The 25,679-nt window shown below is 39.2% G+C and overlaps 2 protein-coding genes across 2 annotated transcripts in view; one reads left to right on the top strand and one right to left on the bottom strand.

Annotated features, from left to right (window-relative positions):
• SNW1 (SNW domain containing 1) overlaps positions 1-17,318 on the top strand; it is a 33,087-nt gene extending 15,769 nt beyond the window's left edge. Inside the window, exons 4-14 of the mRNA XM_047861894.1 lie at positions 873-968; positions 1,063-1,169; positions 2,111-2,215; positions 3,353-3,422; positions 4,112-4,177; positions 6,066-6,182; positions 7,238-7,379; positions 11,623-11,719; positions 13,961-14,078; positions 16,383-16,546; positions 16,627-17,318. Of these exons, the coding sequence (XP_047717850.1) occupies positions 873-968; positions 1,063-1,169; positions 2,111-2,215; positions 3,353-3,422; positions 4,112-4,177; positions 6,066-6,182; positions 7,238-7,379; positions 11,623-11,719; positions 13,961-14,078; positions 16,383-16,546; positions 16,627-16,825 (1,281 nt within the window). The 3' untranslated portion in view covers positions 16,826-17,318. The remainder of the gene's footprint in view (positions 1-872; positions 969-1,062; positions 1,170-2,110; positions 2,216-3,352; positions 3,423-4,111; positions 4,178-6,065; positions 6,183-7,237; positions 7,380-11,622; positions 11,720-13,960; positions 14,079-16,382; positions 16,547-16,626) is intronic.
• On the bottom strand, positions 17,317-25,674 carry SLIRP (SRA stem-loop interacting RNA binding protein). Its single transcript, XM_047861898.1, has 4 exons — positions 25,524-25,674; positions 22,019-22,077; positions 17,882-17,989; positions 17,317-17,429 (listed from the first exon to the last, which is right to left on the bottom strand). The coding sequence occupies exons 1-4, from the start codon at positions 25,618-25,620 to the stop codon at positions 17,358-17,360; spliced, it is 336 nt and encodes a 111-aa protein (XP_047717854.1). The 5' UTR covers positions 25,621-25,674; the 3' UTR covers positions 17,317-17,357.
• Between the last annotated feature and the right edge of the window lie 5 nt (positions 25,675-25,679).

The following is a 25,679-nucleotide window of genomic DNA, read 5'->3' as shown; positions in this document are numbered from 1 at the left end:
GTACCTGAGAATTGGGTTTTCTTTTATAATCATTAGTTGTTCTTTATATGTGTATCAAAAATTCCCTACTAAAGCAGTAAAATCTAGAATGCTGTTTATTTGCTAAATTCTCAGTACTTCTTTTTTTCAATAAAGTCTGCCATGTAAGGTTTTATGAAAGTATTTGAAAAGTATAGGTGGACACAAAAGTAAGTGATACTCTATTTGTCAGGGGCCTACTACATCAGTGTCAGCTTCATAGAGACTTGGGGAGCCCAGTAAAAATTCTGGCCTTTGTAAATTTGGATAATGAATATAAGTGGTGTATGTAGAATATATTTTTACTCCCCGCCCCCCCCTCCCCCAGAAGAAGTGTTCTGGGTTTTTTGACCATGACACGTGTTCATTACTTAGTCTGTGAATAGAATTGCTGTCAGAAAAGACAAACATTATTAAGTAGGGTGAGGTCAATGAAATTTTCCAGGCCCAGTGAATTTGGAAATTATTTGGTAACCTGACTTAAATTCTGATGAGTTTTTAATCCAAGATAATGGTGCAATAGGCAATTTATATCATCATTAATTTCAAGTCTTAGTGAGTCTCAAAAATAGGGATCACTGATGCATAAGATTTTGTTGGCACAATGTATTTGGATACTGACTTGATTAGAAGATCTCAAATGATTTAAATGCATGAGGTCAAAGGAAAATTATTAACTTATATAGCTGGGGCAGTAATTTGTGTATATATTTTAAGCTTCCTTGGTTTTAAAATCTAAAAGACAAAATCTGTGTCCTAAATTTATAAGTGTGCTGACTTCTGAAATGACTTAATGAGGTTGCTTCTTCTCATTCTCTGCTTTTCTTGATCCTGCTTGTGTTTGAACATTTTAGGTCATTTATAGCAAGTACACTGACCTGGTTCCCAAGGAAGTCATGAATGCAGATGACCCAGACCTGCAAAGACCTGATGAGGAAGCCATTAAAGAGGTAACTGGGCATTGATACATACATAATTATTTTAGATGGCTTTTGACGTCTTTATTAGCTTTCAGACAACTCATTGCTGTGTTTCTTATTTCAGATAACAGAAAAGACAAGGGTAGCCTTAGAAAAATCTGTATCACAGAAGGTTGCTGCAGCCATGCCAGTCCGAGCAGCTGATAAACTGGCTCCTGCTCAGTATATCCGGTATGATCTTGCCTGGAAGTCTTACTTTCATGTTGGACTAGATTGGGGTTGAGGGTCCTGGTATTCCTTCACTATCCTACTTAGTCACAATTAGACAAACAATTTTTTGAATAATGACTTAAAGTCTCTTGACTCTGCAGACTCTTGAAAGCAGAATTTTTTAAGATATTTTTGAAGATATTAACTATTATGTTCTCAAAATATATTTTTTTGTTTTTAGAAATTAACAGTTACTTACAGCATGTGACCCAAACCACAAATACTATTTTAGTTTCCCATTTATATATAATAAGCATCATATATTTATATAATATTTTCATAATGATATAATATTAGTATATTGGTAATGTCATAATTCATTATATAATAGTTATGTAACATGTAATAATAGAATAATAGTAATGTACTAATATTTATATAATGATAGGCATATTTATAATACTTATAAATTGTGAGGGATTTCCTTCAACTAAATCTTTGTGTAGAGAGATGATTCACATGTATAGGAAAATTCAGAGCTTATAGGGCTGCTACTATTATTCTTCTCTGTTTTACAACCCATGATTAGTCAGGAACTACTAATTCTAAGTTGCCTGCTGAAATATTATGGGGTGTTTCTTCCTCAAACGCAGACTTACAAAATAGGTACCATTTTCTAGACCTCTTACCTGTGAAATTGAACACCATGCCTTCTGTGGTGGAAAATGGACAAGGATGGATTATTTGCAAACCAATATGACTCTAGTTCACATTTTGCTTATAACTCATAATTGCTATTCTCTTACCTCCATTGCTATCTACTCTACCTAAATATTTTGTAATTTTCTATTAATACTTTGTGAAAGGAATTGACAATATAGTCTAACCTAGGATTATAACAGAAGGAAATAACCCATTGAGCTTGAACTAGTTACACCTTTAGTTTCATCTGCATTCTTCAGATACACACCATCTCAACAAGGAGTGGCTTTCAACTCCGGAGCTAAACAGAGAGTTATTCGGATGGTGGAAATGCAAAAAGATCCAATGGAGCCTCCACGGTTCAAGTAAGTAGATGGCCTGTAAGAATAAAACTCTATTCGGGGTGCCTGGGTGGCTCAGTCAGTTCAACGTCCGACTTCAGCTCAGGTCATGATCTCACGGTTCGTGGGTTTGAGCCCCGCATTGGGCTCTGTGCTACCAGCTAGGAGCCTGGAGCCTGCTTCGGATTCTGTGTCTCCCTCTTTCTGCCCCTCCCCTGCTCATTCATTCTCTCTCTCTCTCTCTCTCTCTCTCTCTCTCTCTCTCTCTCTCAAAAATAAATAATAAAGGTTTTTAAAAATTTTAAAAAAAAGAATAAACCTCTATTCTTAAAAAAGATATCAGAGGAGAAAAATGTCCCAAATGTCCATCAGTAAGTGAGTGGATAAATAAATTGTGGGACATCTATACATGGAATACTATTAATATTAAAATGGAATAAATAAAAAAGAATAAACTTAATACATGAAATAACATGAATGAATCTCAAAATAATTATGCTGAGTGAAAGAAGCCAGACAAAAACAAATACATTCTGTATGATTCCATTTTTATAAAACTCCAGAAAATGCAAACTAATCTGAGGTGAAAGGAGGTAGATCAGTGCCTATGGTGAAGGAGGGGAGTACAGAGGTGAGGGGAGGAATAAGAAGGATAGGCAAGGAGCATGCAGAAACTTGGAGGTGATGAGTGTGTTTGCCATCTTGATTGTGATGATGGTTTCACAGGTGTATACTTGTGTCAAACTTAAACTGTTCATTTAAATATTTATAGTTAATTGTATGTCAGGTGTACCTGTTATTTAAAAAGAAGAAAAAAAGTGGGGGTGCCTGGCTGGCTCAGTTGGTAGAGCATGTGACTTGATCTTGGTGTTGTGAATTCAAGCCCCATGTTGGATGTGGAGCCTACTAAAAGTATATTACTCTATGAAATGATAATGATACTGTGGAGATGAAGGTGGGTAATGATGATGACAAGGTTGGCTGTGTTTAACAGTTGTCGAAGCTCAGTGACTGATATATGATAGATGGGCATATATTATACACTCTCTTTTTTTATATATTTGAAGCTTTATAAAAATGGGAGGGGGAGACTTGAGACATATTAGCTAAAATGGAAAACTGTGTAACACTCTCTGGTTTTGCTTTGATTTTATCCTTCAGGATTAATAAGAAAATTCCCCGAGGACCACCTTCTCCTCCTGCACCTGTCATGCATTCCCCTAGCCGGAAGGTAATCTTTGCTGTAGTCTAACATCTTTTTTTGTATTCATGATTATTAATTTTATAAATAACCTTCCATAGAACAAAATCTAGGTGCCTATACAGGTACATTTTGCCACACTTACTACTTTTTTAAGTTATCTTTCAAGATCAAATGGGGAGCCACTCAGGGCTATAATTTGTAGGTAGTTCCAGAGTGTGTAAGAGAACGTATGTGAAATGTTAGCTATTAGTTTTCTTGTTGTTAGCCTAACCCCTGCTATTAATGGAATGAACAGGGTCTGCTATTTGACAAGCAGAATATTGTCAATGTTGTAAGAAGTAAGTGCCTGGGATTAATAGGCCCCTGATAATCTGAGTGGCATTTTTTAGATATGATTTATTATCCAACTAAAAGAACAAGTTTTCATCTCAAAGAAGTCATGTCACTTTAAATATGGAAAAATACTAACCATTTATAATAGTCAAAAATAATGTATAGATTATTTTCCATTTTTTTATATTAAAGTTACTACTAGAATCCATGGTGAAGGAACATAGTATATAGTGCTACCAAACAAATGGAACTTTGTCCTTGGACTACATTCATTCATATGTCAGTGTATATTGAACTATCTTTGAAGAGAAACATTGCGCTTGGGTTTTTATCTAGACTATAAATCTAAAAATGTCTCTTTTTCTGTTCTTTTGTCAACTCAGATGACTGTGAAGGAACAACAAGAGTGGAAGATTCCTCCTTGTATTTCAAACTGGAAAAATGCAAAGGTAATGAAGTTGTCATAAAATCAGTCTCCTACTTTTAGAACCTACTGGAAAACACCCAGGAAAGATGTTCAGCCTGAAAAACTTTCATTAAATCCTCACCATCTCACTTAGCTGAATGTTTTCAAAAAGGAACACCCAATTTTTGTGACTTTTTTTTTTGTAATGTAATAGAAATATAGTATGCCAGTCACATGAATACTATGTAGATTCTTTTAGTGAATTGTAGGTATCAGAAGCTTATAGAAAAGAAATAGGTAAATTAAAGTGACATATCAATGAATGATAGTCTTCTTTAGAAAACTGGAATTGATATCTAAAATTATTTCTGAAAGAAGTCAGTTTAATAATATGACAAAAAAGAGTAATTGTTTGGATATATGCAGTCTTTAAGTTTCAAACATTTTTTTTCTGTTTATAAGAATATATGCATAAGCTTTTTAAATCCTGTACATCTCTAAGCACCAAAGCTTGCAGGAGTCGTGAATAATCTGTACAATAATGTGAAATAAATTCTCTGATCACTATTTCCCCTTTTCCCCCAAATCACGCTTTATAATTCTATTTTTTTTTTTTTAACGTTTATTTATTTTTGGGACAGAGAGAGACAGAGCATGAATGGGGGAGGGGCAGAGAGAGAGGGAGACACAGAATCGGAAACAGGCTCCAGGCTCCGAGCCATCAGCCCAGAGCCTGACGCGGGGCTCGAACTCACGGACCGCGAGATCGTGGCCTGGCTGAAGTCGGACGCTTAACCGACTGCGCCACCCAGGCGCCCCTATAATTCTATTTTTAATGGGTGATGAAGGCCACTTTAATTTGTAGATTAAATAGAACTACTTTTTTAAATTTATTTTTTATTTTTTTATTAAATTTTTTGTGTGTCTTTATTTTGAGAGAGCGTGAGCGAGTGAGTGGGGGAGGGGCAGAGAAAGTGGGAGACACAGAATCTGAAGCAGGCTCCAGGCTCTGAGCTTCAGCACAGAGCCTGACATGGGGCTTAAACTCACAGACTATGAGATCATGACCTGAGCCAAAGTAGGACGCTTAACAGACTGAGCCACCCAGGTGCTCCTAAATTATTTCTTAAAGGAAGTTATGTACTCATCCTAAAACAAAAGGGTGTACTTTGGTGTATTAGGAGTAAAGACCATGGACAAGAGTTAACATTTAGGAATCTAATCATAAATCTGGAAGAATAAAGCTAAGCCTGAAATGCCCATGGTGTTCAAGTATACTCCTTGAGTTACTGAAAATAGGATGCAAAATTCAGAACACAGAATCTTAATTTGTCAAAATATCTTTTTTCCATTTACTAAAACTTACAGTATTCCAAGAATCTGACAAGTCATTAAAACAGTACAACACGTTAAACTACCTATGTATACTCTGATGTTAATGATTTGTTCCACTTTTGTATGATTGGTCTATTACTTGAGGAACAACTGTTTAGCTATATGATAGTGATTTCCTTTTACCCTAACTCATAATTATTAACATGAGAATCTTTTTGCCCTGATCTTGGGCTCTGGTATCCTACTGTCCAAGTTTAAATTTTAGCTCATCTGTTTATTAACTGTGTGACCTTGGGGACATTACCTAAGCTCCCTACCCTCAGCATCATCAGCTGTGAAATGGAAACAACAGCGTTACCAGCCTTACAGAGTCACTGTGAAGGTTAAATAAGACCGCAGACATGAAGTGCTTTCAGTTAAGACTTTACACGAAGCTCTCAGTGTGAGCCTCTGCTGCTGTTTCACAATTGGGAAGAAAGATGTAAGAACAAGAACTTCAGCTCAGTGGTTGTCAAAATGGACATATTTAAATCTAACTTTAAAGAATCTGTTACCACTTTTTTATGACTGGTTGATTCCTGCCTGCTTTCGCACAGGGTTATACAATTCCATTAGACAAGCGTCTGGCTGCTGATGGAAGAGGCCTGCAGACAGTTCACATCAATGAGAACTTTGCCAAGCTGGCTGAAGCCCTCTATATTGCTGATCGGAAGGTTGGTCTGTCATAATTAATGGGTGTAATGCTCTTGATCATTTGTAAATCCATTTTTGGTTACCTAAGATACTGTTTGTTTGTTCCAGTTTTATTGAGAAATAACTGACTCATCACTGTAAATTTTAAGTCCTACAACGTGATGGTTTGATTAACACAAGATACTGCTGTTTTAGGTACAGTACTGGGTACCTAGAGAGACAGTCACCTGTAGCATGGACTCCAGACATGGCAGGTGCTATTTGCAGCTCTGCGCCTGGTTTCAGCCTTTGTAGACTTGTACATAGACTCCATTGCTGGCCAGCCAGCCTCCTCAGAACACTCCAGAATGGTGGTTCACTAGGCTCATCTCATTTTTAAAGACATTGTCGACTGCTATTTTTAGGTTTTACAATGTTTTTCTTTCTTTTTTTCTTTTAATAATTTTTTCTGTTTTAAATATAGATGTCTCCCAAAAGGTCAGCAAGGAAGGGCAAATAAACATCCTGATGAATTAAATGCTGTAGAAAATGGTAGTCATAATAGCAATTGTCTATTAGTATTATGGCATTAATATTATTAATATGTGACCTGGAAGTTCACATACCTCATGGCACGTGTTTAAAACATAGATAAGTATACATCCTACATCACAGCAAGCACCTTTCTAAAAAATCATCTCCTGCTAAGGCTTTATCTTGAATTGTCTTGATTGATTTTGAACACATTACCAGTTTCTGCTATGTTACTGATACTGAAAATTGCTTAATTGGAACCTGGTTTAACGTAGTTTTTGGGTTGTTTCTGAGAAAGCATTAGTGAAACAGCAACTTACAAGATTTATTGGGGTCGTTATCATTTGAACCACTAAAACATTTTCCAGAGTGAAAAATCTAAGTTCGCAGTGTCTTTTAGGCAAGCTTTGTTTTAGTGGACAAGAATCTTTGTTTTAATCGGTAATAACAAATCTAAATTCTTATAACTGCTCTTTGAAGCCAGACTTCAGTCAGGGTTTTGGATGATAGCTGTGACTTACCCTCCAATTGTGTATTATTTAACATCTGACTTTACTAACAGGCTCGTGAAGCTGTAGAAATGCGTGCGCAAGTAGAGAGAAAGATGGCTCAGAAAGAAAAGGAGAAACATGAAGAGAAACTTAGAGAAATGGCCCAGAAAGCCAGGGAGAGAAGAGCTGGGATCAAAACCCATGTGGAAAAAGGTATGACATTCTCTTTACTGAGTTGAATTTACATTGTGAACATTTAGAGACTCGCCATTGTTTTTACTGCATAGAAAACTAGTACACACCTATAAAAATGTAGACATTTCAGAAATAATATAGAAATGAAACAATAACTTCTGCTTTACTGAGCTGTAGCAGTAGAAAATAAAGAATATATATTTGAAGATGGGCCTTCAATGTAGTATGAGACTACATTGGAATTTTTTTTTTTTTAATGTTTTATCTTTGAGAGAGAAAGAGCACGAGCTGGGGAGGGCAGAGGGAGGTAGACACAGAATCCGAAACAGGCTCCAGGCTCTGAGCTGTCGGCACAGAGCCCGACGCAGGGCTCAAACTCACGAACTGTGAGATCATGATCTGAGCTGAAGTTGGATGCTTAACCAGCTGAGCCACCCAGGCACGCTTGGACTTTTTTTTTTTTAAGTTTGTTTATTTATTTTGAGACAGAGCGTGCACGTGCACATAAGTGGAGGAGGGGCAGAGAGCAAGACAGGGAGACAACCCCAAGCAGGCTCTGCAGAACTTGATGCGGGGCTGGAACCCACAAACCGTGAGATCATGACCTGAGCTGAAGTTGGACACTTAGCCAACTGAGCCACCCAGGTGCTCCTACACTGGACATTTTTAAATTAAATTAAAAATCATTTGGGGCGCCTGGGTGGCGCAGTTGGTTAAGCATCCGACTTCAGCCAGGTCACGATCTCACGGTCCGTGAGTTCGAGCCCCATGTCGGGCTCTGGGCTGATGGCTCGGAGCCTGGAGCCTGTTTCCGATTCTGTGTCTCCCTCTCTCTCTGCCCCTCCCCCGTTCATGCTCTGTCTCTCTCTGTCCCAAAAATAAATAAACGTTGAAAAAAAAAATTAAAAAAAAAAAAATTAAAAATCATTTAAAATTGCATATTATGGAGTGGTCAGGTCATGATCCCAGGGTGATGGGATTGAGCCCCATGTCAGGCCCTGTGCTGAATGTGGAGCCTGCTTAAGATTTCTTCTTTCAGGGCACCTGGGTAGTTCAGTTGGTTGAGCCTCTGATTCTTGATTTCTGCTCAGGTCATGATTTCACGGTTCATGAGATCGAGCGCTACATTGGGCACCATAATGACAGCATGGAGCCTGCTTGGGATTCTCTCTCTCCTTCTCTCTGCTCCTCCCCCAGTTCACACATCCGTGCTTTTTCTCTCTGTCTCTAAATAAGTAAATATTTTAAAAAAGAAAGTTTCTAAGGGCACCTTGGTGGCTCAGTTAAATGTCTGACTTCAGCTCTTCAACTCAGGTCATGATCTCATGATTCATGAGTTCGAGCCCCACATCGGGCTCTGTGCTGACAGCTCAGAGCCTGGAGCCTGCTTCAGATTCTGTGTCTCCCTCTCTCTTTGCCCCTTCCCTATTTGTGCTCTGTCTCTCTCAAAAATAAACATTAAAAATTTTTGAAAAAATGAAATAATGAGGGGGTAGCTCAGTCGGTTAAGTGTCAGACATCGGCTCAGGTCACGATCTCACAGTTCGTGGGTTTGAGCATCACATTAGGCTCTGCACTGACAGCTCAGAGCCTGGAGACTGCTTCAGGTTCTATGTCTCCCTCTCTCTTTGCCCCTTCCCCACTTGTGCTCTGTCTCTCAAAGGTGAATAAATATTAAAAAAAATTTTTTTTCAAATAATCAATCCTAGACTAGTACAATTATTCATTCCTTCAATGCATATTGAGCATCTACTATATGCAGGGTTCTCTTCTAGACACAAGGTTTTCAGTTAAATTGAGAGTATAGCAGTGAATGTAAACAGACCAAAAAAAGTTAATTATCATTACTAGATAATTAATAACAATAGCATAATAATAATCTCTATGGAGAAAAATAAAACAGGCAAGGAGGATAAAAGTACCAGAAGGAAAGGATAGTCAGAATGGACCTGACTTCTTAGATGATAACATTAGCACAAAAACTTGAAGGAAGTAAGGAAGTGAGTCTTACTCTGCGGAAAAGCATCCCAGACAGAAGGAACAGCAAGTGCAAAGGCCCTGATTTGGGAGTATACTGGGTGTGTTAAAGAAAAGCAGGGAGGCCAGTGTAGCTGGACTGGAGCACGCTGAGTAGTAGATGAGGTGTCAGAGTAGTTAATGTAAATACGAAGACTAATGGCCAGATCATGGGTGGCCTTTTAGCCATTTTAAGCACATGGCTTTTACTTCAAATAACAAGGGAAGCATTTGAAGGGTTTGAGCAAAGCAGCACAATATGCCATATATGAGCAGGCTGTGGAATGGGCATGTGGAGGAGCAGGGAAACCATTTGGAGGGCTGTTGCAGTAATCCAGATGAGAGATAACGAGAGGTAGGGAAAACATGGTCGGATACAGATGTGTTTTGAAGGGAGAGCCATCAAAATTTGCTTATGTGTTACGTAGAGGTATGAGAGAAGAAGAGTCAGGGATTATTTCCAGAACTTCATGAGCAGTTGGGAGGGATTGAGTTTCCATTTACTAATATTAGGAAGACTGCAGGGGAAGAGGTTTGGGAGGGAAAGATTAGGAGTTTAGTTGTAGACACGTTAAGTTTAAGATAGAGGTGTCAGGCAGGCAGTTGGATATAGGAGTCCAGAGTTCAGCTGTAGAGAAAGAACTAGGATTATAAGTAGTTCCCTTGAATACCCTTGAATCATATATGAATGACTTAATAAGGCAAGTTATAAAAACCTGCTTGTTGTACATATACTTAGCCACGGAAGGTAATTAGAAGATTTTCCCTGTATCTAAGTTCTCTACACTGGTGAGGATAAGAAGGCACAGAATGATTTTTGAAGAATTAGTTAAAATTTTGACAAATGTGTTGCCAGATACTAATAACTAACGTTTATTGAGTGCTTATTATGGCAGACACTACTCTGAACACTTTACATGTACTGCCTTATATACTCCCTCCAGCGACCCCAGGCAGTGGTTGTAGGACTGTCACTGTTTTACAGAGGAGACTAAAGCTCAGAGTGGTAGAGTAACCTGCACAGGGTCATATTGCTAACCTGTCATAGGAACAGGATGTGAATCCAGACAGGCTGGCTCCACCAAAGCACATGCTCACACTGTGTCCCTTCAGACTGGAGAGAGAAGAGAAGGTGAAGATAGACATAAACACCATAGGTAGAGATCAAGACGCAGCCAGCTGTGGTGGACCACAAGCAAAAGATTCTTTATTCAGCCGGTCTTTGAAAATACAAGGGTACATTTACACATAATTTTTTTTCCTGAAATTTTAATATGACAATTTTAATTTTTTTTTATTTTTTATTTTTTTAGAGAGCGAGCAGGGGAGAGGTACAGAGGCAGGGTAGAGAGAGAATCTTAAGCAGTCTCCGTGCTCAAGGGGAGCCCAACGTGGGGCTCAGACCCATGACCCTCGGGTCATGACCTGAGCTGAAATCAAGGGTCAGTCGGTAAAGCATTCAACTCTTGGTTTCAGCTCAGGTCATGATCTCGAATTTTGTGGGTTCAAGCCCCACATCAGGCTCTTGTGCTGGCAATGTGGAGCCTGCCTGGGATTCTGTCTCTGCCCCTTTCACGTGATCATGTGCGCACACGTGCTCTCTCTCCCTCAAAATAAGTACATAAACTTAAAAAAAACACACACACAGAAAAGTTGAAAGAATTATACAATGAACAACCATATCTCCACCACCTAGATTCTACAGTTAACTTTTTTTTTTCACAATTAACATTGCTAAATTTGCTTTATTACCTGTCTACCCATCTGTATCCACCGTCAGTTCACCTTACAACTTTGATGCATTTCAAGTTAAAGACATCATCAGTATACTTTACCTGTAAACACTGCAGCTGCATGCATAATTATGGAATTCACATTCAAAAATGAAACTGGGGCGCCTGGGTGGCTCAATCAATTAGGCAGCCGACTCTTGATTTCAGCTCAGGTCATGATCTCACATTCGGGAATCGAGCCCCAAGTCAGGCTCTGCACTGAGTATGGAGCCTGCCTGAGATTGTCTCTCACCCTCTCTCTCTGCCCCACCCCCCCCGCATATAAGTAAATAAACTTTAAAAAATTAGATCAATACTGCTGGATTTAAATTAATTGCAAGTAAGTTAAAAGGGTTGAATGTGACTATAAAGAAATTCATGGAATTTTCTGTCGTAGGTTAAAGAATATTCTCTGGTTCCAGATATTAATGGGTAACATAGTGGTGAAGTAATTTTCAACTCTGTTCACACAGAGGATGGGGAGGCACGTGAGAGGGATGAAATCCGGCATGATAGGCGAAAAGAAAGACAGCACGACCGGAATCTTTCCAGGGCAGCTCCTGATAAGAGGTAGGTGCTATTTGAGGTAAATACGAATTATGAGGAGTGGCTTTTCTGAACCTTTTAGAGAGAAGGTTTAGTCCACTGGGCCCAGTTTTGCTTCTCTGCCTTTCCTTTTTAGTTTGATAACTTACTAGATCAGCACTATTTTCTCACACCAAACTATTTACTTTTTCTTAGAAGAAGAATTGACTGTCCCTGGAAGTAATCCTTTCTTATCACCCTGTAGATGTATAGAATAAGCTAGAATTGCGAATGACAGAGGGATATAGAAAAGGGAGTTCAGATCATCTTTGTGAAGGTAGTAGATAGGACTGTTCTGGTCTGTTCTTTTCCTATTTTAAATGGTGAGACCAACATTATGTGCCTATTCCTCCAGGCAGAGAATAAGCTTCTGTACTTTTAAAAAAATTATTATTTTTTTAATGTTTATTTTGAGAGAGAGCGCGCACACATGCGTGAGTTGGGGAGGGGGCGGGGGGGGGAAGAGAGAGAATCCCAACCAGGCTCCTTGCTGTCGGCACAGAGCTTGATGTGAGGCTCAGTCTCATGTACCGTGAGATCATGACCGAAGCCTAAGTCAGAGTCGGATGCTCAACGAACTGAGGCACCCGGGCGCCCCAAAGCTTCTGTGCTTTCATTGAGATACTCCTACATGCAGAGGACCGTCCCGAGTACAGTGGCAGATAAGAGCAGATTTTGTGAGAAGTGAAAATCAGCCTCTTCTCATGAGCAGTTCTATTAAAATTCAAAGACAGAGCTACCATGTAAAATTACTTGGGAAAATGGACCAGAGCACTGTTAATAAGTATAGACCTGCGTGAAACAAACAAAATACTTGCATGGGGACTTGGGCTAAAGTAGGGATTGGTAAAGTTTATGGTTCACCAAAGGCTGAGGCCTGAATTCTGAGTGAGGGTTAAATACAACTATGAAACATTGTCTTTCCATATGAGCAGTTTTCCACACTCTCATCATTTTGTGAGCTATTGATAAAATCCATTTTTTTTTCAAGTCATGTACTAAACATTAAAAAGAAGATTCCTGCTGGTGGTGGTCTTTGTTATTTAATGGCATAGCTCATCTCCCTGGGTAAGTGGAGCCCTGGAGAAGCAGAAAATCTGAATTTCAAATTGTGGATAATAGCGGTGTAGAAGAGAGTGGAATGAAATGTGAAAGTGCACAATTAATGATACTCTTGCTCTGAAATTCCTAAGCTGTAAAAAATTAAAATGGCTCTGTAGATAAATTGGGCCCTTAAAAACAGTAAAGTGGTTATGAGAATTGATAATGTAGAAAGACTGTAAACTTATGACTGGGTGAAAATTAGGTTGTCTATAGAAATCATTTTAAGACTTGAGTTTCAGGCCACCTGGGTGGCTCAGTTGGTTAAGCATCCAGCTTCGGCTCAGGTCATGATCTCATGGTTCATGAGTTCAAGCCCAGCTTCAGTCTCTGTGCTGATAGCTCAGAGCCTAGAGCCTGCTTTGAATTCTGTGTCTCCCTCTCTCTGCCCTTCCCCGGCTTCCACTGTCTCTCTCTCAAAAACAGTAGCGCTCTCTCAAAAAAAATAGATTGACAGACCTGAGTTTCTGGTAAAATAAGTGATGACAGTTACCATGGTTTCATTATGATATAGATTGCATACATACTGAAACAGCAGGGGAATTAAGATAATCTGAATATTGAAAATCATACTGAGTAATCCAGTCATTGATATGTTTTTCTCAAAATTCTTATAGGATAAAATTATTAAATGTGGTTCAGGTAAAGAACTGATTCTGGCTTACTGACAGTGATTCATAGGATACATCTAATTTGCATCCAGTCACCCCCCCCCCCCCCCGCCCCAACCCTCGCATAATAGCAAATATAGACTAGCAATTTTCTATCTCAGCATGCTCTGTTAGGTGATTTCCTTTCTTTTTTTTCTTCCTTTTTTTTTTTTTTTTTTTTTTTTTTTGTAAGGTGATTTCTTGTATTAAACACTTCATGTCTAGAGTGAGTCTCTTGACAGTTCTTTTCGTTGAACAGAAAGGCCTGATTGTAAAACCCCACCTCTTCTAATAATCACATCTCTGAAGTGCTGTAAGGACTGCCAGCCCAATTATGCATTATCAGGGAATATATGTTCACAAGATCTGAACAGGATGTATTCATTAACTTTGCTTCTGAGATTGGTTAGGCTGAAATTGAAATTCAGCTTGTCTGTGAAGAGTTTTCAGTTAGCAACATTATATTTCAAAACAGGTCAAAACTGCAGAGAAATGAAAATCGAGATATCAGCGAAGTCATTGCTCTTGGTGTACCCAATCCTCGGACGTCCAATGAAGTTCAGTATGACCAAAGGCTCTTCAACCAGTCCAAGGTACAAGGAATTTAGAAATAGCATGTCTTAAGTGTTGATATGAATATAGTTCTCAGGGAAAAGAAAATTAACGTATCATAGATTTGGATCAATCTAAGTAAGGTATGCTGGCATAATGAGAGAAGAATATTACAAGTTATGTGTTATAACTTAGCTGCTTTATCTTATTTGATCTTTGATGCAAGTAAGATGAAACAACTCTGATTTTGCCCTCTTACAGTTGGCTAAGATGTAAGACACTAGTAGAAAATGAAAGAAATTAGGTGATTTAAAAAAAACCTAATATATTGGTCTTTTATTTCTAAAATAGACCCAGTGTCCTACAAAACTATCTCTTTTGGTTTTTTGTTGATCTTTGAAAAAAAAAAAAAAACAACTTTTTAATGCTGTAGAATTACATAAACTTGAGATCTTTAAAAGATGAAGCTAGGGGTGCCTGGGTGGCTCAGTCGGTTAAGCGTCCGACTTCAGCTCAGGTCACGATCTCGCGGTCTGTGAGTTCAAGCCCCGCATCGGGCTCTGTGCTGATGGCTCAGAGCCTGGAGCCTGCTTCCGATTCTGTGTCTCCCTCTCTCTCTGCCCCTCCCCCGTTCATGCTCTGTCTCTCTCTGTCTCAAAAATAAATAAACATTAAAAAAAAACTGATATAAAAGATGAAGCTAAAAAACTAAATTTAAGTGCTAAATTAGCTATCAGGAAATCTGATTCCTAGAAGCTATTGTTATTAACTAGCTAGGACACATTAGGACTGAAGAAGTATCTTTATGTTTTAATCTACCCAACATTATTTACAGGCATAAGACCTTTAGATCAAAGATAGATGTGCTTTGCCCTCAAGGAACCTTCAAGTCTACTGGAAAAGACATATATGTATATAAATAAGGACAAGGCAGGCTATAATAAAAATATAGACATAGAAATAAAGTTCTACTAGGATATGGAACAGAAAAGTTTATTGACTCCGAGGCTTCAGGGAGATTTGAAGGTAGCATCTGAGTAAGTTCTTTTAGTTTAATAATTTATTAGGTACTTTTTTACATTCCTGGCATTGTTCTTTTACTTGTATTATTTCAATCCTTTAAAAAACCCTATGACTTCATACTATTTGTTACAACCTCTGTATGTTTGAGACACATACAGGTTTAGCTAGAAACTGATAGAAGATTAAAACATGGGCTGTCTTGATTTCAAAGTTTATGTTCTTAAACACTATGCTTTGGTAATTTACCAGGCTGAGCAAAGGGGTTAGGCATGAAAATTTCACGTAAGTAAATATTTATGACTGTCACCTCTTACAAGCTTAAGCTTAAATTATTTCAAAGTTGTAATAAAAATTTTCCTAACAAAGGACATCCCGTATTAAGGAACCATTCAAATATATGAAGCAAGTTCCTTGTTGTCTTAGGATTTTCATTAAGAGCCTTATTTTCTCTTGCTATAATAGTGATTGTTCTTGGAGTGCCTGGGTGACTCAGTTGAGCATCTTGATTTCAGCTCAGGTTACGATCCTAGGGTCATGGGAGCCTGCTTAAGATTCTTGCTCTCACCCTCTGCCCCCTCCCCAGCACATGTTCTCTCTCTCTTAGATAGATAGATATAGATAGATACATAGATAGATACATAGATACATAGATACATAGAGACAGGCAGGCAGGCAGGCAGACAGTGATGTTCTCAGGGAGTTAAGGGGTGTGACATTTATTCTAAACAATTTTTTTTACGTTTATTTATTTTTGAGAGAGAGACAGAGTGAAAATGGGAGAGGGGCAGAGAGACAGGGAGACACAGAATCCAAAGCAGGCTCCAGGCTCCAAGCTGTCAGCACAGAGCCCAATGTGGGGCTTGAACCCACAAACCGCAAGATCATGACCTCAGCCAAAGTTGGACACTTAAGCAACTGAGCCACCCAGATGCCCCTATTCTAAATGAAATCATACAGGGATGCCTGCCTATACAACATGCAACTCTTGACGTCAGGGATGTGAGTTTAAGCCCCATGTTGGGCATAGAAGTTACATGATAAATAAATCAGTGAGTGACATCAGGTAAATGGTACTTGACAATTCTTTCATCTTTTTGCCATTGTCTGTAAAACTGAAATTGTCAAGTACCTGTTTATACTACTATCCCCCAATTTTAATGACTACTTCACTAAAGTAGTCAGACTTGTTAATTAGCACTGTATTTAATCTAAGGACCAAAGGTGGTAAGAATGAAAATTTACGGACTTTTTTTAATGAAGATCATTTTAATTTGCAGTTCAGATTGCTGAAAATGTGAACTTTTAATGTCCTTGTTCCACAGGGTATGGACAGTGGTTTTGCAGGTGGAGAAGATGAAATTTACAATGTTTATGATCAAGCCTGGAGAGGTGGTAAAGATATGGCCCAGAATATTTACAGGCCCAGTAAAAACCTGGACAAGGACATGTATGGTGATGACCTAGAAGCCAGAATAAAGACCAACAGGTACCAAGGCAGACAGCTCAGTCTCACTGTTTGCACTAGTGAAAACAAAGTGGTTCATAGTCCTTTTTCTTTTTCCCTAGATTTGTTCCCGATAAGGAGTTTTCTGGTTCAGACCGTAGGCAGAGAGGCCGAGAAGGACCAGTTCAGTTTGAGGAAGATCCTTTTGGTTTAGACAAGTTTTTGGAAGAAGCCAAACAGCACGGTGGCTCTAAAAGACCCTCAGACAGCAGCCGCCCCAAGGAACATGAGCATGAAGGCAAGAAGAGGAGGAAGGAGTAGATACACCGTTCTTCAAAGTGAATGAACTTTTGTCCATAACCCTAATGATGCAAGTCAGATGGGGAAACACTTTGTAAATGGCCAGGATAAAAACCAAATCTGGGTGTCAGACCCCAGCACTACTTTTTATTACGGGAGTAAGGGGGGGGGGGTGGTGGAAAATTCTTTGAACTATTTAGTTTTTTTTAAAGAGTGGGTTGTGTTTGTGTTTCTCCTACCTTTTGGCATTTATAGAACATACTGCTCCACACATGAAATTAAGACCACTTCCTTTTGTGTGACGTTAGTACTTTGGGGATAATATTTTGTGTAAGAAGGACTGCTGATGAATACAGTTGCCCCAATCACAGTGAGTAGAAGGATGTTCACATACTAGAACTGTCCTGCCAAATGACGCCTGCCCCTCCTGAGCTCGGTTTTCATTTGGAGTGGGGAAAGCAAGCTCTTGCTTGGTGCAACTACTTGTTTCAAATAAAAACATTTAGGCAAAATTTTCAATTTTGTTTACTTTATTTAATAGGTAGTAACAGTCTCAAAAATCTTTTTCTTCATCAGATGTTTGATCCCCTTGCAAATTTTTTGGTCTTTGAGCTTGAATGTGGAGCTGAGAAAAATCAAATAAGCATTGTAAGGAAAGACACTATCTGCAAAAACATTACAACTGACTGAAAACTGCCACTTTAAGACTGCCTTTTTATTATGGAGTCAGCAGCTAGAAGTCAAGAGGATGTTATTTGTTCCCTGCTCTTAAAACTAAATCGGTTTGACCCAAGGTTGCATGGTAAGTGGAAAAGCCAGGATTTCAACAACAGTCTCCCTACCTTGTAAGTAAGTTCCCACTGCTCTATGTTAGATACACCTTGCTAACCATTAAAGGGTCTTCCTGTACTACCCTCCCCAGACATTTTAGAACTGGCACTCTCCCACCACCACCATTCTTTAACCAATATTAAGGAAACCTTAGTTACAAATCTCCCAAAGACCTTGTCATTCCATACTTTTGACCTACTGACTGATATATAGAAAGCTCACAACGTTATACAGAAAAATATTTACCTTTACTCCATCAATAATATGATTTTCTTGCTGTAGTGCATTCTGAAGTTCTTCTTCTGAAGAAAACTGAATCCAACCCATACCTCTGTGAAACCCAGTCTCTTTGTCCTAAAAATTCAAAATTTAGGAAGAGATTAATCATGAACTTGAAAAACGTTTCCATGAGCTCCAAAACAAACTACCAACTGTTCATCTGCCAAAACGGCATAACAGACATTATTAAAGATGTTGAAAAACTTAGTTACCAAAGGCTTAACCGCCGTGTTAATCTTAACATTCTGCTTTTCTGATGCCACTAGAGAAGTAACATATAGGTAGTAAAGTTTCTTTGTCATTCAAGATACAAACCACACTAAAATAAGGGAAATTTTAATCACATAAATAGAGTACTCGTAACTTCTTCATTTCTAGAAACTAAAAAATTAAGCCTCAAAATCTAGGTGCATTTCTGGTAATTTTGGAGACCAATTACTCTCATCACCACTACTACCATTATAATCACATACTCCCTATTCCTGATGAAAAATAGGAAAAAAGAAAAAATATATACAGTATTACCCTTATCTACCTAGCTCCAGACTTCAAGGTGCTTCCCTTTGTGCATAGGACAAGAGTGCTTATCATCCAACCTATACATCAGCACGTGTGGAAAAGATTCTGGTGTGCTTCGAAGCACCCTGCTATTTAAAGACGAGGAGTGCCTGGGTGGCTCAGTCGGTTAAGCATCCAACTCTTGATTTTGGCTCAAGTATGACCTCAAGGTTGTGAGATCAAGCCTGCCTTTGGGCTCTGTGCTGGTCATGGAGCCCGCTTAAGATTCTCTCTCTCTCCCTCTGCCCCTCCCCACCCAAATAAAAAGAACAGATACAAAGATGTCTATTCACTCTGTACATCATCATCATCATCATCAATCTTGTTACAAAGTTATGTTGTGCTCCACACCACCCCCAAACCAAATTCTTAGAAATTGCCCCCATATTTAAAAGGTGACTTTTTTTTTGAGAGAGAGAAATAGTGGGAGAGGGGGGCAGATGGAGGGAGATACAGAATCTTAAGCAGGTTCCATGCTCAGCACAAAGCATAGGGCTCAGTCCCACGACCCTAGGATCGTGACCTGAGCTAAAATCAAGAATCTTAGGCTCAACTGACTGAACCACCCGGGCACTCCTAAAAGGTAACTTTTTAAGTATAAACCTAGACTGCAGGAAGTTTCTGGTAATGTCCCAGTGATTCACTCCTTACCTCAGAAAAATACAATTTCTCCTCTACCTCCTTATGACCATTGCTGTAAAAGCTTTACAAATTTTGTGTGTGGGGGAAGCCTGGGTGGTTTAGTCAGTTAAGTGTCCAGCTCTTGATTTCAGCTCAGGTCATGATCTCCCGGTCGTGAGACTGCACGCTGAACGTGGAGCCTGCTTGGGATTCTCTCTCACCTCTCTCTGCCCTTCCCCTCCTCACACTCTCTCTCTCTCTCTAAATAAATAAACATTTGAAAAAGCTTTGTGTTTGTGTAAAACTTAAGTACTGTGTATCTAAGATAGGAACCTGGATTTCTAACTTGAGTACATGAATTGTTTACCAGAAACTTTTTTCCTGTTACATTTTATTTAGTTTTACCAAGAATCAAAATTTTCTTTTGTTTAAATCTAAACCTGTTAACTCCAGGTCCTAAATTATTTTATTTATACTTCTAAGAGGGAAATGGGAACCAAGAAAAATGTGTTACTATTTTTGGATAAAATTTTTTAATGCTCCTCAAAAAACACAAGTTTCATACTCTTTGTAAAATTGTAGTTTTTAAGCTTATAGAAACATTTTCATGTCAGTAATACATGTGCCTCATTCTTTTAATCAACTGTATAAAAAACTCCATTGTACCAATGACTATTTAATCCCATTGACAAACATTTAGGTTCTTTCTGGTAATATTACTATTTTTTTTATTTAGTTTAAAGAGAGAAAGTGGGAGCAGGCGAGAGGGGCAGAGGGAGAGACAGAGAATCTTAAGCAGGCTCCATGCTCATCACGTAGCCCAATGCAATACTCGATCTCAGAACTCTGGGATCATGACCTGAGCCGAAATCAGGAGTCAGACGCTTAACCAACTGAGTACCCAGGCGCCCCTTTCCAGTTATATTAGTGAACAATGTTGCTTTGAGCATTCTTAACCACACCATTTCTGCAGAATAAATGCCTAAAAATGGAATTGCTAGATCAAAGCAAATACAAATTCTGGATTTTGATTTTACCAAACTACCCTTCAGAAATGAAGTAAACTTCTGAGCAATTTCAGTGCCAGCTTCCCTACACCCTCACTAGCACTAGATAGGAGTAATCTATTAGATCCTTGGAAAGCAACAAACATGAAGAGTTAAGAATTTAAATTTCTTTAAGTTGATATTTTACCATAGTCTTCTCAGTGTCAGGAAAAAAGGGGCAGTTTTAGTGAAGCACCTGTAAACTTTGTGTGTACTCACATTACACCATCAAAAATCCAGTAATTCTAGAAAGCCTACAGAAAAATACAGCCCAGAATAAAGCAAAACAAATTGATAAACTGATTTCTAAACCTTCCTTAGAAAGCAAAGGAGGGGTGCCTGGGTGGCTCAGTTCAGGGAGCATCTGACTTCGGCTCAGGTCATGATCTCATAGTTCGTGAGTTCAAGCTCCATGTCAGGCTCTGTGCTAACAGCTCAGAGCCTGGAGCCCGCTTCAGATTCTGTGTCTACCTCTCTGTCCCTCCTCTGCATGTGCTCTCTCTCTTTCAAAAATAAACATTAAGGGGCACCTGGGTGGCGCAGTCGGTTAAGCGTCCAACTTCAGCCAGGTCACGATCTCGCGGTCTGTGAGTTCGAGCCCCGCGTCAGGCTCTGGGCTGATGGCTCGGAGCCTGGAGCCTGTTTCCGATTCTGTGTCTCCCTCTCTCTCTGCCCCTCCCCCATTCATGCTCTGTCTCTCTCTGTCCCAAAAATAAATAAAAAACGTTGAAAAAAAAATTATAAAAAAAAATAAACATTAAAATTTTTAAAGGAAATATAACAAATATAAAAATACTAAAAGAAAAAGGCATTCAACTTAATAAGGATAAAGATTAAAACAGATATTCTCTCCCAGTTGAAAAAAAATTTTTTTTAAATGTTTATTTATTTTTGAGAGCATGAGCAGGAGAGGGGCAGAGAGAGAGGATGACACAGAATTGGAAGCAGGTTCCGGACTCAGCTGTCAGCAGAGAGCCCGACATAAGGCTCAAACCTATTAACCATGAGATCATGACCTGGGCCAAAGTCAGACACTTTAACCGACTGAGCCACCCAGGTGCCCCTCCACCAATTAATTTTCAGATAAAATCATCCTTTAGTATCAAGTCCTTACTATAATACTGGAGTGGGCAGAATTCAAAGATGGCCCTGTGATCTACACATGTCCCACCAAGTTACCCTCTGTATAACCCCTTCCCCTTGAGGGTGTGTGGGACCTGTGACATGCTTTTAACCAAAAGAATATGGCAAAAATGATGGGATGCCACTCCCATGACTATGTTCTAAGACAAACTTAACAGACTAGACAGAGAAACTCCTCTGCTGACTTTGAAGAAGTAAGCTGCCATGTTGGGGGAGCCTACAGACCTCCCAGGTAACAAGGAACTGCAGGTAGTCCTTACAAGCTGAAAGCCAGCAAAAAGGTAGATACCTCAGTCCTACAGTTCAAAAATGAATTCTGCCAACAACCTGAGGGATCTTGGACATCAGTCTTTCCCAGTTGAGCCTCTGATGAGACCAAAGCCCCAGCTGACACCTGGCCTGCAGCTATATGAGACCCTGAGCAGAGGGCCCAGTAAGGGAATGCCCAGGTTCCTGATCTGCTGAAACTGTGGATAACATATGTTTGTCGTTTTGAGTCCTTATGTTTGTGGTAATTTGTTATGTGCAGGATAAGTTTTTTGTGTGGTTTTTTTTTTTTTACTTTTTTAATCAGATTACCCATAATTTTATCCATAAAGACTCTGATGAACAGCTTTACTTCATTAGAAAGTCATACAAGTTGTTATGTTTTGACAAAAACTCAAGAATTCGAGGATAAAATTTGAGGATCAAGAATGAAAGGATAACTTTTTTTTTTTTCAAAGAGAATACTCACAAAAGGTATGATGCACTTTCGTATATGGCCAAACTGTGCAAAGTGTTCTCTCAGCTCACCTGTATAGGAAGAGAAAACATGTTAAAAGTAGCTCATGTATTTTGGGGTACCTGGCTGGCTTAGTCGGTAAAGCATGTGACTCTTGAAATCGGAGTTGTGAGTTCAAGCCCCACGTTGGGCACAGAGATTACTTAAAAACAAACAACAAAAAAGGAGTTAATATGTTTTGTATCTTTCATCCTAGATTGTAGGTAGAAACCAAAAGTGGGCCTAGAGTTCCCAAACATTTTGTGAACAGGAGCTACTTTGCATTTCCTTGAAGCCTTAAGATTTAGGAAGCAGCTATGGTACTGACTACAGATCTTCAAGTTATGATGGGGTTACAGCTGATAAACCTATTGTAAGTTGAAAATATCCCAAGTTGAAAATGCATTTAATACACCTAACCTACTGAACAGCATAGCTTAGCCTAGCCTACATCATAAAAAAGTTTTTTTATGTTTATTTTTTTATTTTTGAGAGAGAGACAGAGCATGAGCAGGGGAAGAACAGAGAGAGGGAGACACAGAATCTGAAGCAGGCTCCAGGCTCTGAGCTGTCAGCAGCACAGAGCCTGGCACGGGGCTTGAACCCATGACCTGAGCCAAAGTCGAACACTTAACTGACTGAGCCACCCAGGCACCCCTAGACTAGCCAACTTAAACATGCTCAGAATACTTACATTAGCCTATAGTCAGGCAAAACCATCTAATGCAAAACCTGTTTTATAATAAAGTGTTGAATTTCTTATGTAATTTATTGACTACTGAAAATGAAAACCAGAATGGTGGTTAAGGGCACAGAGTAAGTCTATGAGTTGTTTACCCTCGTAATCACATGGCTCACTGGGAGCTGCATCTTGCTGCTGCTGCTGCCTAGTATCACAAAAGAGTATCATACTGCATATCACTAGCACAGGGAAAAAAATCAAAATTTAAAGCAGAGTTTCTTCAGAACGTGTATCACTATTGCACCATTGTAAAGTCAAAAAATTGTAAATGAAACCACTGTAAGTCAAGAACCATTTCTATAAAGCTGCAATGTACCAGATTTGGGGAAAGTGTGTGTAGGGACACACACAGATAAGTTGCTGAGTTGACTGTAGTCTTCATCCCCTGCAGAGGAGTATCTTCATCATAGTGTTAGGTGCATGGATAACAATCCTTGTGAGAAAGTCACACAAAAGACAATTTAACCGTAGTGTGTTGTTTAAGCCCTTGCCTTCCATAAAGTTTACACTCAGTTAAAAAGCTGATACTTTAAAATTTGTTGAGATGACCCTGCTTACCCTTCCTGCTTTATTTCCCATTGCTGGCCCATAGTTACTCTCTAGTATAGCAAATGAAATTCTGTGTGTCCCATGGATTTCCATCTTTGTCTATCGTTATTTCCCCTTGTTATGTCGGTAATCCTATCTCTTCCTGCCTAAATTGTAATTATCCTTCAAGATCCAAGCCAAATATATCCACTGAATATTAATTTATCGGGGATCTACTCCAATACAAAACAATGTTATTATCCTGACCCAAGTCCTCAAAGATGCATAGTAATCTTAAAAATCAAAAATACATGATCTCTTCTGAACTACAGTGCTTGTACTTTCCCTGATTGATATTTCATATTACCTGGTTATTTCCCCTAGTTCATCTAAACCCCACTGCTTCAACAATTGCCTGTATCTGTTGTAAGTCTCCTCACCCTCACCACAACACCGTAACTTTCCCGAGTGTTGAGTCCACTATGTCAATAGTAATTGATACACAGTAGGGCAATATTTGATGAATGAATAAATGCCTAGTAATGCTTCAGCAACCCATAGGGACTAAATTTCTGAAGAGCTCTCCCACTTGGTCAAATCAGTTGTCAAGATCAGGACCTCAGAGACCATGTTACTGGAGAATAAACAAAATAGTGTTAAATATACACGTTTTAAACCAGGTATTGAAAGTTCTAGAAAACATTCACTTCCAAAACAAACTAGTTCTGGAAGGTAACCCTCTTCCCAAATTACCTATAACTGTTAAGGGAAAACAACTGCAAGCACCAAGAACAATGACCACCACAAACACTCCTTAAATATTTGCTGAATGAATGAATGAACTGAGAGAGAATGTTTCAAAGCTGTATGTTACATAGACCCTTTGTAAGAGTTTTAAACCAACCCATTATGGTCTGTACACCTGCAACTGCAAGATGCTGATGAAATCCCTGGGCCTTTACACAGTTTCATGGAGCCTAAGCAAGACATTGTACTGGCTTGATCTTCACCTGCCACATATTGAGAAAGTGAGGCACAAACTGATCTATTTTCCATTCCACTACCCACACCTGGACCACAAAAACTAAGAGGTGAGTAATCCCAGTTCCATTCTTTTCTTTAAGGGAGATGACCTGATACATGAAAACCTATAAAACTGACCGTGGATTTTTAATTTTTGGTAGGCAAATATAAAAACATTTTCTCAAAACTGCAACTGACAAAAATCAATGTTGGTGAGAGATTTCGATACTGATTACTCCCAACCCTCTATCTCCAGCCGAGGTCTCTCCCCTTGAGCTTCAATTACAGTAATCATGAAAATGATTATCATTCATTGAGCACTTATGTATCTAGCACAGGTCTAAGCGGTTTACATATAAACTCATTTTAACCCAATCAAAAATCCTATGAGGAAAGTTATTACTGACTCCATTTCACAGATGAAACTGAATTACAGTAGTGAGCCCTTTTCCCAAATTCCCTCCCTTTGGGTTGCACAACTATTAAATGGCCGAGGTGGAATTCTAACCTGCGCAGTATGTTTAAAAGGGCACTTCTCAATCTCTACACAATCTCTGCCCACTTGCTGACGGAGACCTCACAGGTTTTTCTCAAACTCAACACATTTAACCTTTAACTCCTCTTCTTTAAACCTGCTGCTTCCACATCCTAACCACGATATTCACCAACGCTAAAAACCTGGAAGTTGTTCTTCCTTTTCCGTCATTCCGTACTCTTTCCCATTCAAACCATCAAGAAAAGCCGTTGATTTTGTTCTGTTAACATAGGTGGATTTGACCCGCTTTTCTACCACTACACTATTTCAGGTCCTCTTCTTAGGACTAAATTACTGAAACTGCCTTTTAGTTCGTCTCCCCGCCTTCAACCTTACCAGTTTGAATCCATCCTCCATACGCAATCAAAACAGTCCCTTCTAAATCGTACATCTTAACGTTTGCAAGTAACGAACTGTTCCACCAAATCACTCCCGCAGGCAGGAGACCCTGAATACATGCCGCAAAAGCTCAAGACGCATCCCCAATTAATTGGAAAAAAAAAAAAAAAAAAATTCTGCTCACTGGTTTGCTCAGGAGCAACAGCTCTTAATCCAGCTACCACGCTGATTCCAGCGCTCCGCCAAAAGCAGTGCTTTTGAGGATCGCTTGAGCCTCAAACTTCCGCCCCTAATACGTCTCCATCACTCACTCGAGGCTGCGGTCCAGGGAATTTTTCTGACGAAAGCCACCGGCCGGCTAGCACTAGTACGCAGCGCCATAGCGCCCCTCACCGCTGAAGCCGCCATCTTTAGATTAAGCACCTCTGTGACCAGTGGTCACGACCCCGGAAGAACCTGCCGGATCC

Source organism: Prionailurus viverrinus, chromosome B3, assembly GCF_022837055.1.
Source record: "Prionailurus viverrinus isolate Anna chromosome B3, UM_Priviv_1.0, whole genome shotgun sequence".
Classification (NCBI taxonomy): Eukaryota; Metazoa; Chordata; class Mammalia; order Carnivora; family Felidae; genus Prionailurus; species Prionailurus viverrinus.
This window is presented reverse-complemented; position numbering and strand designations above follow the sequence as displayed.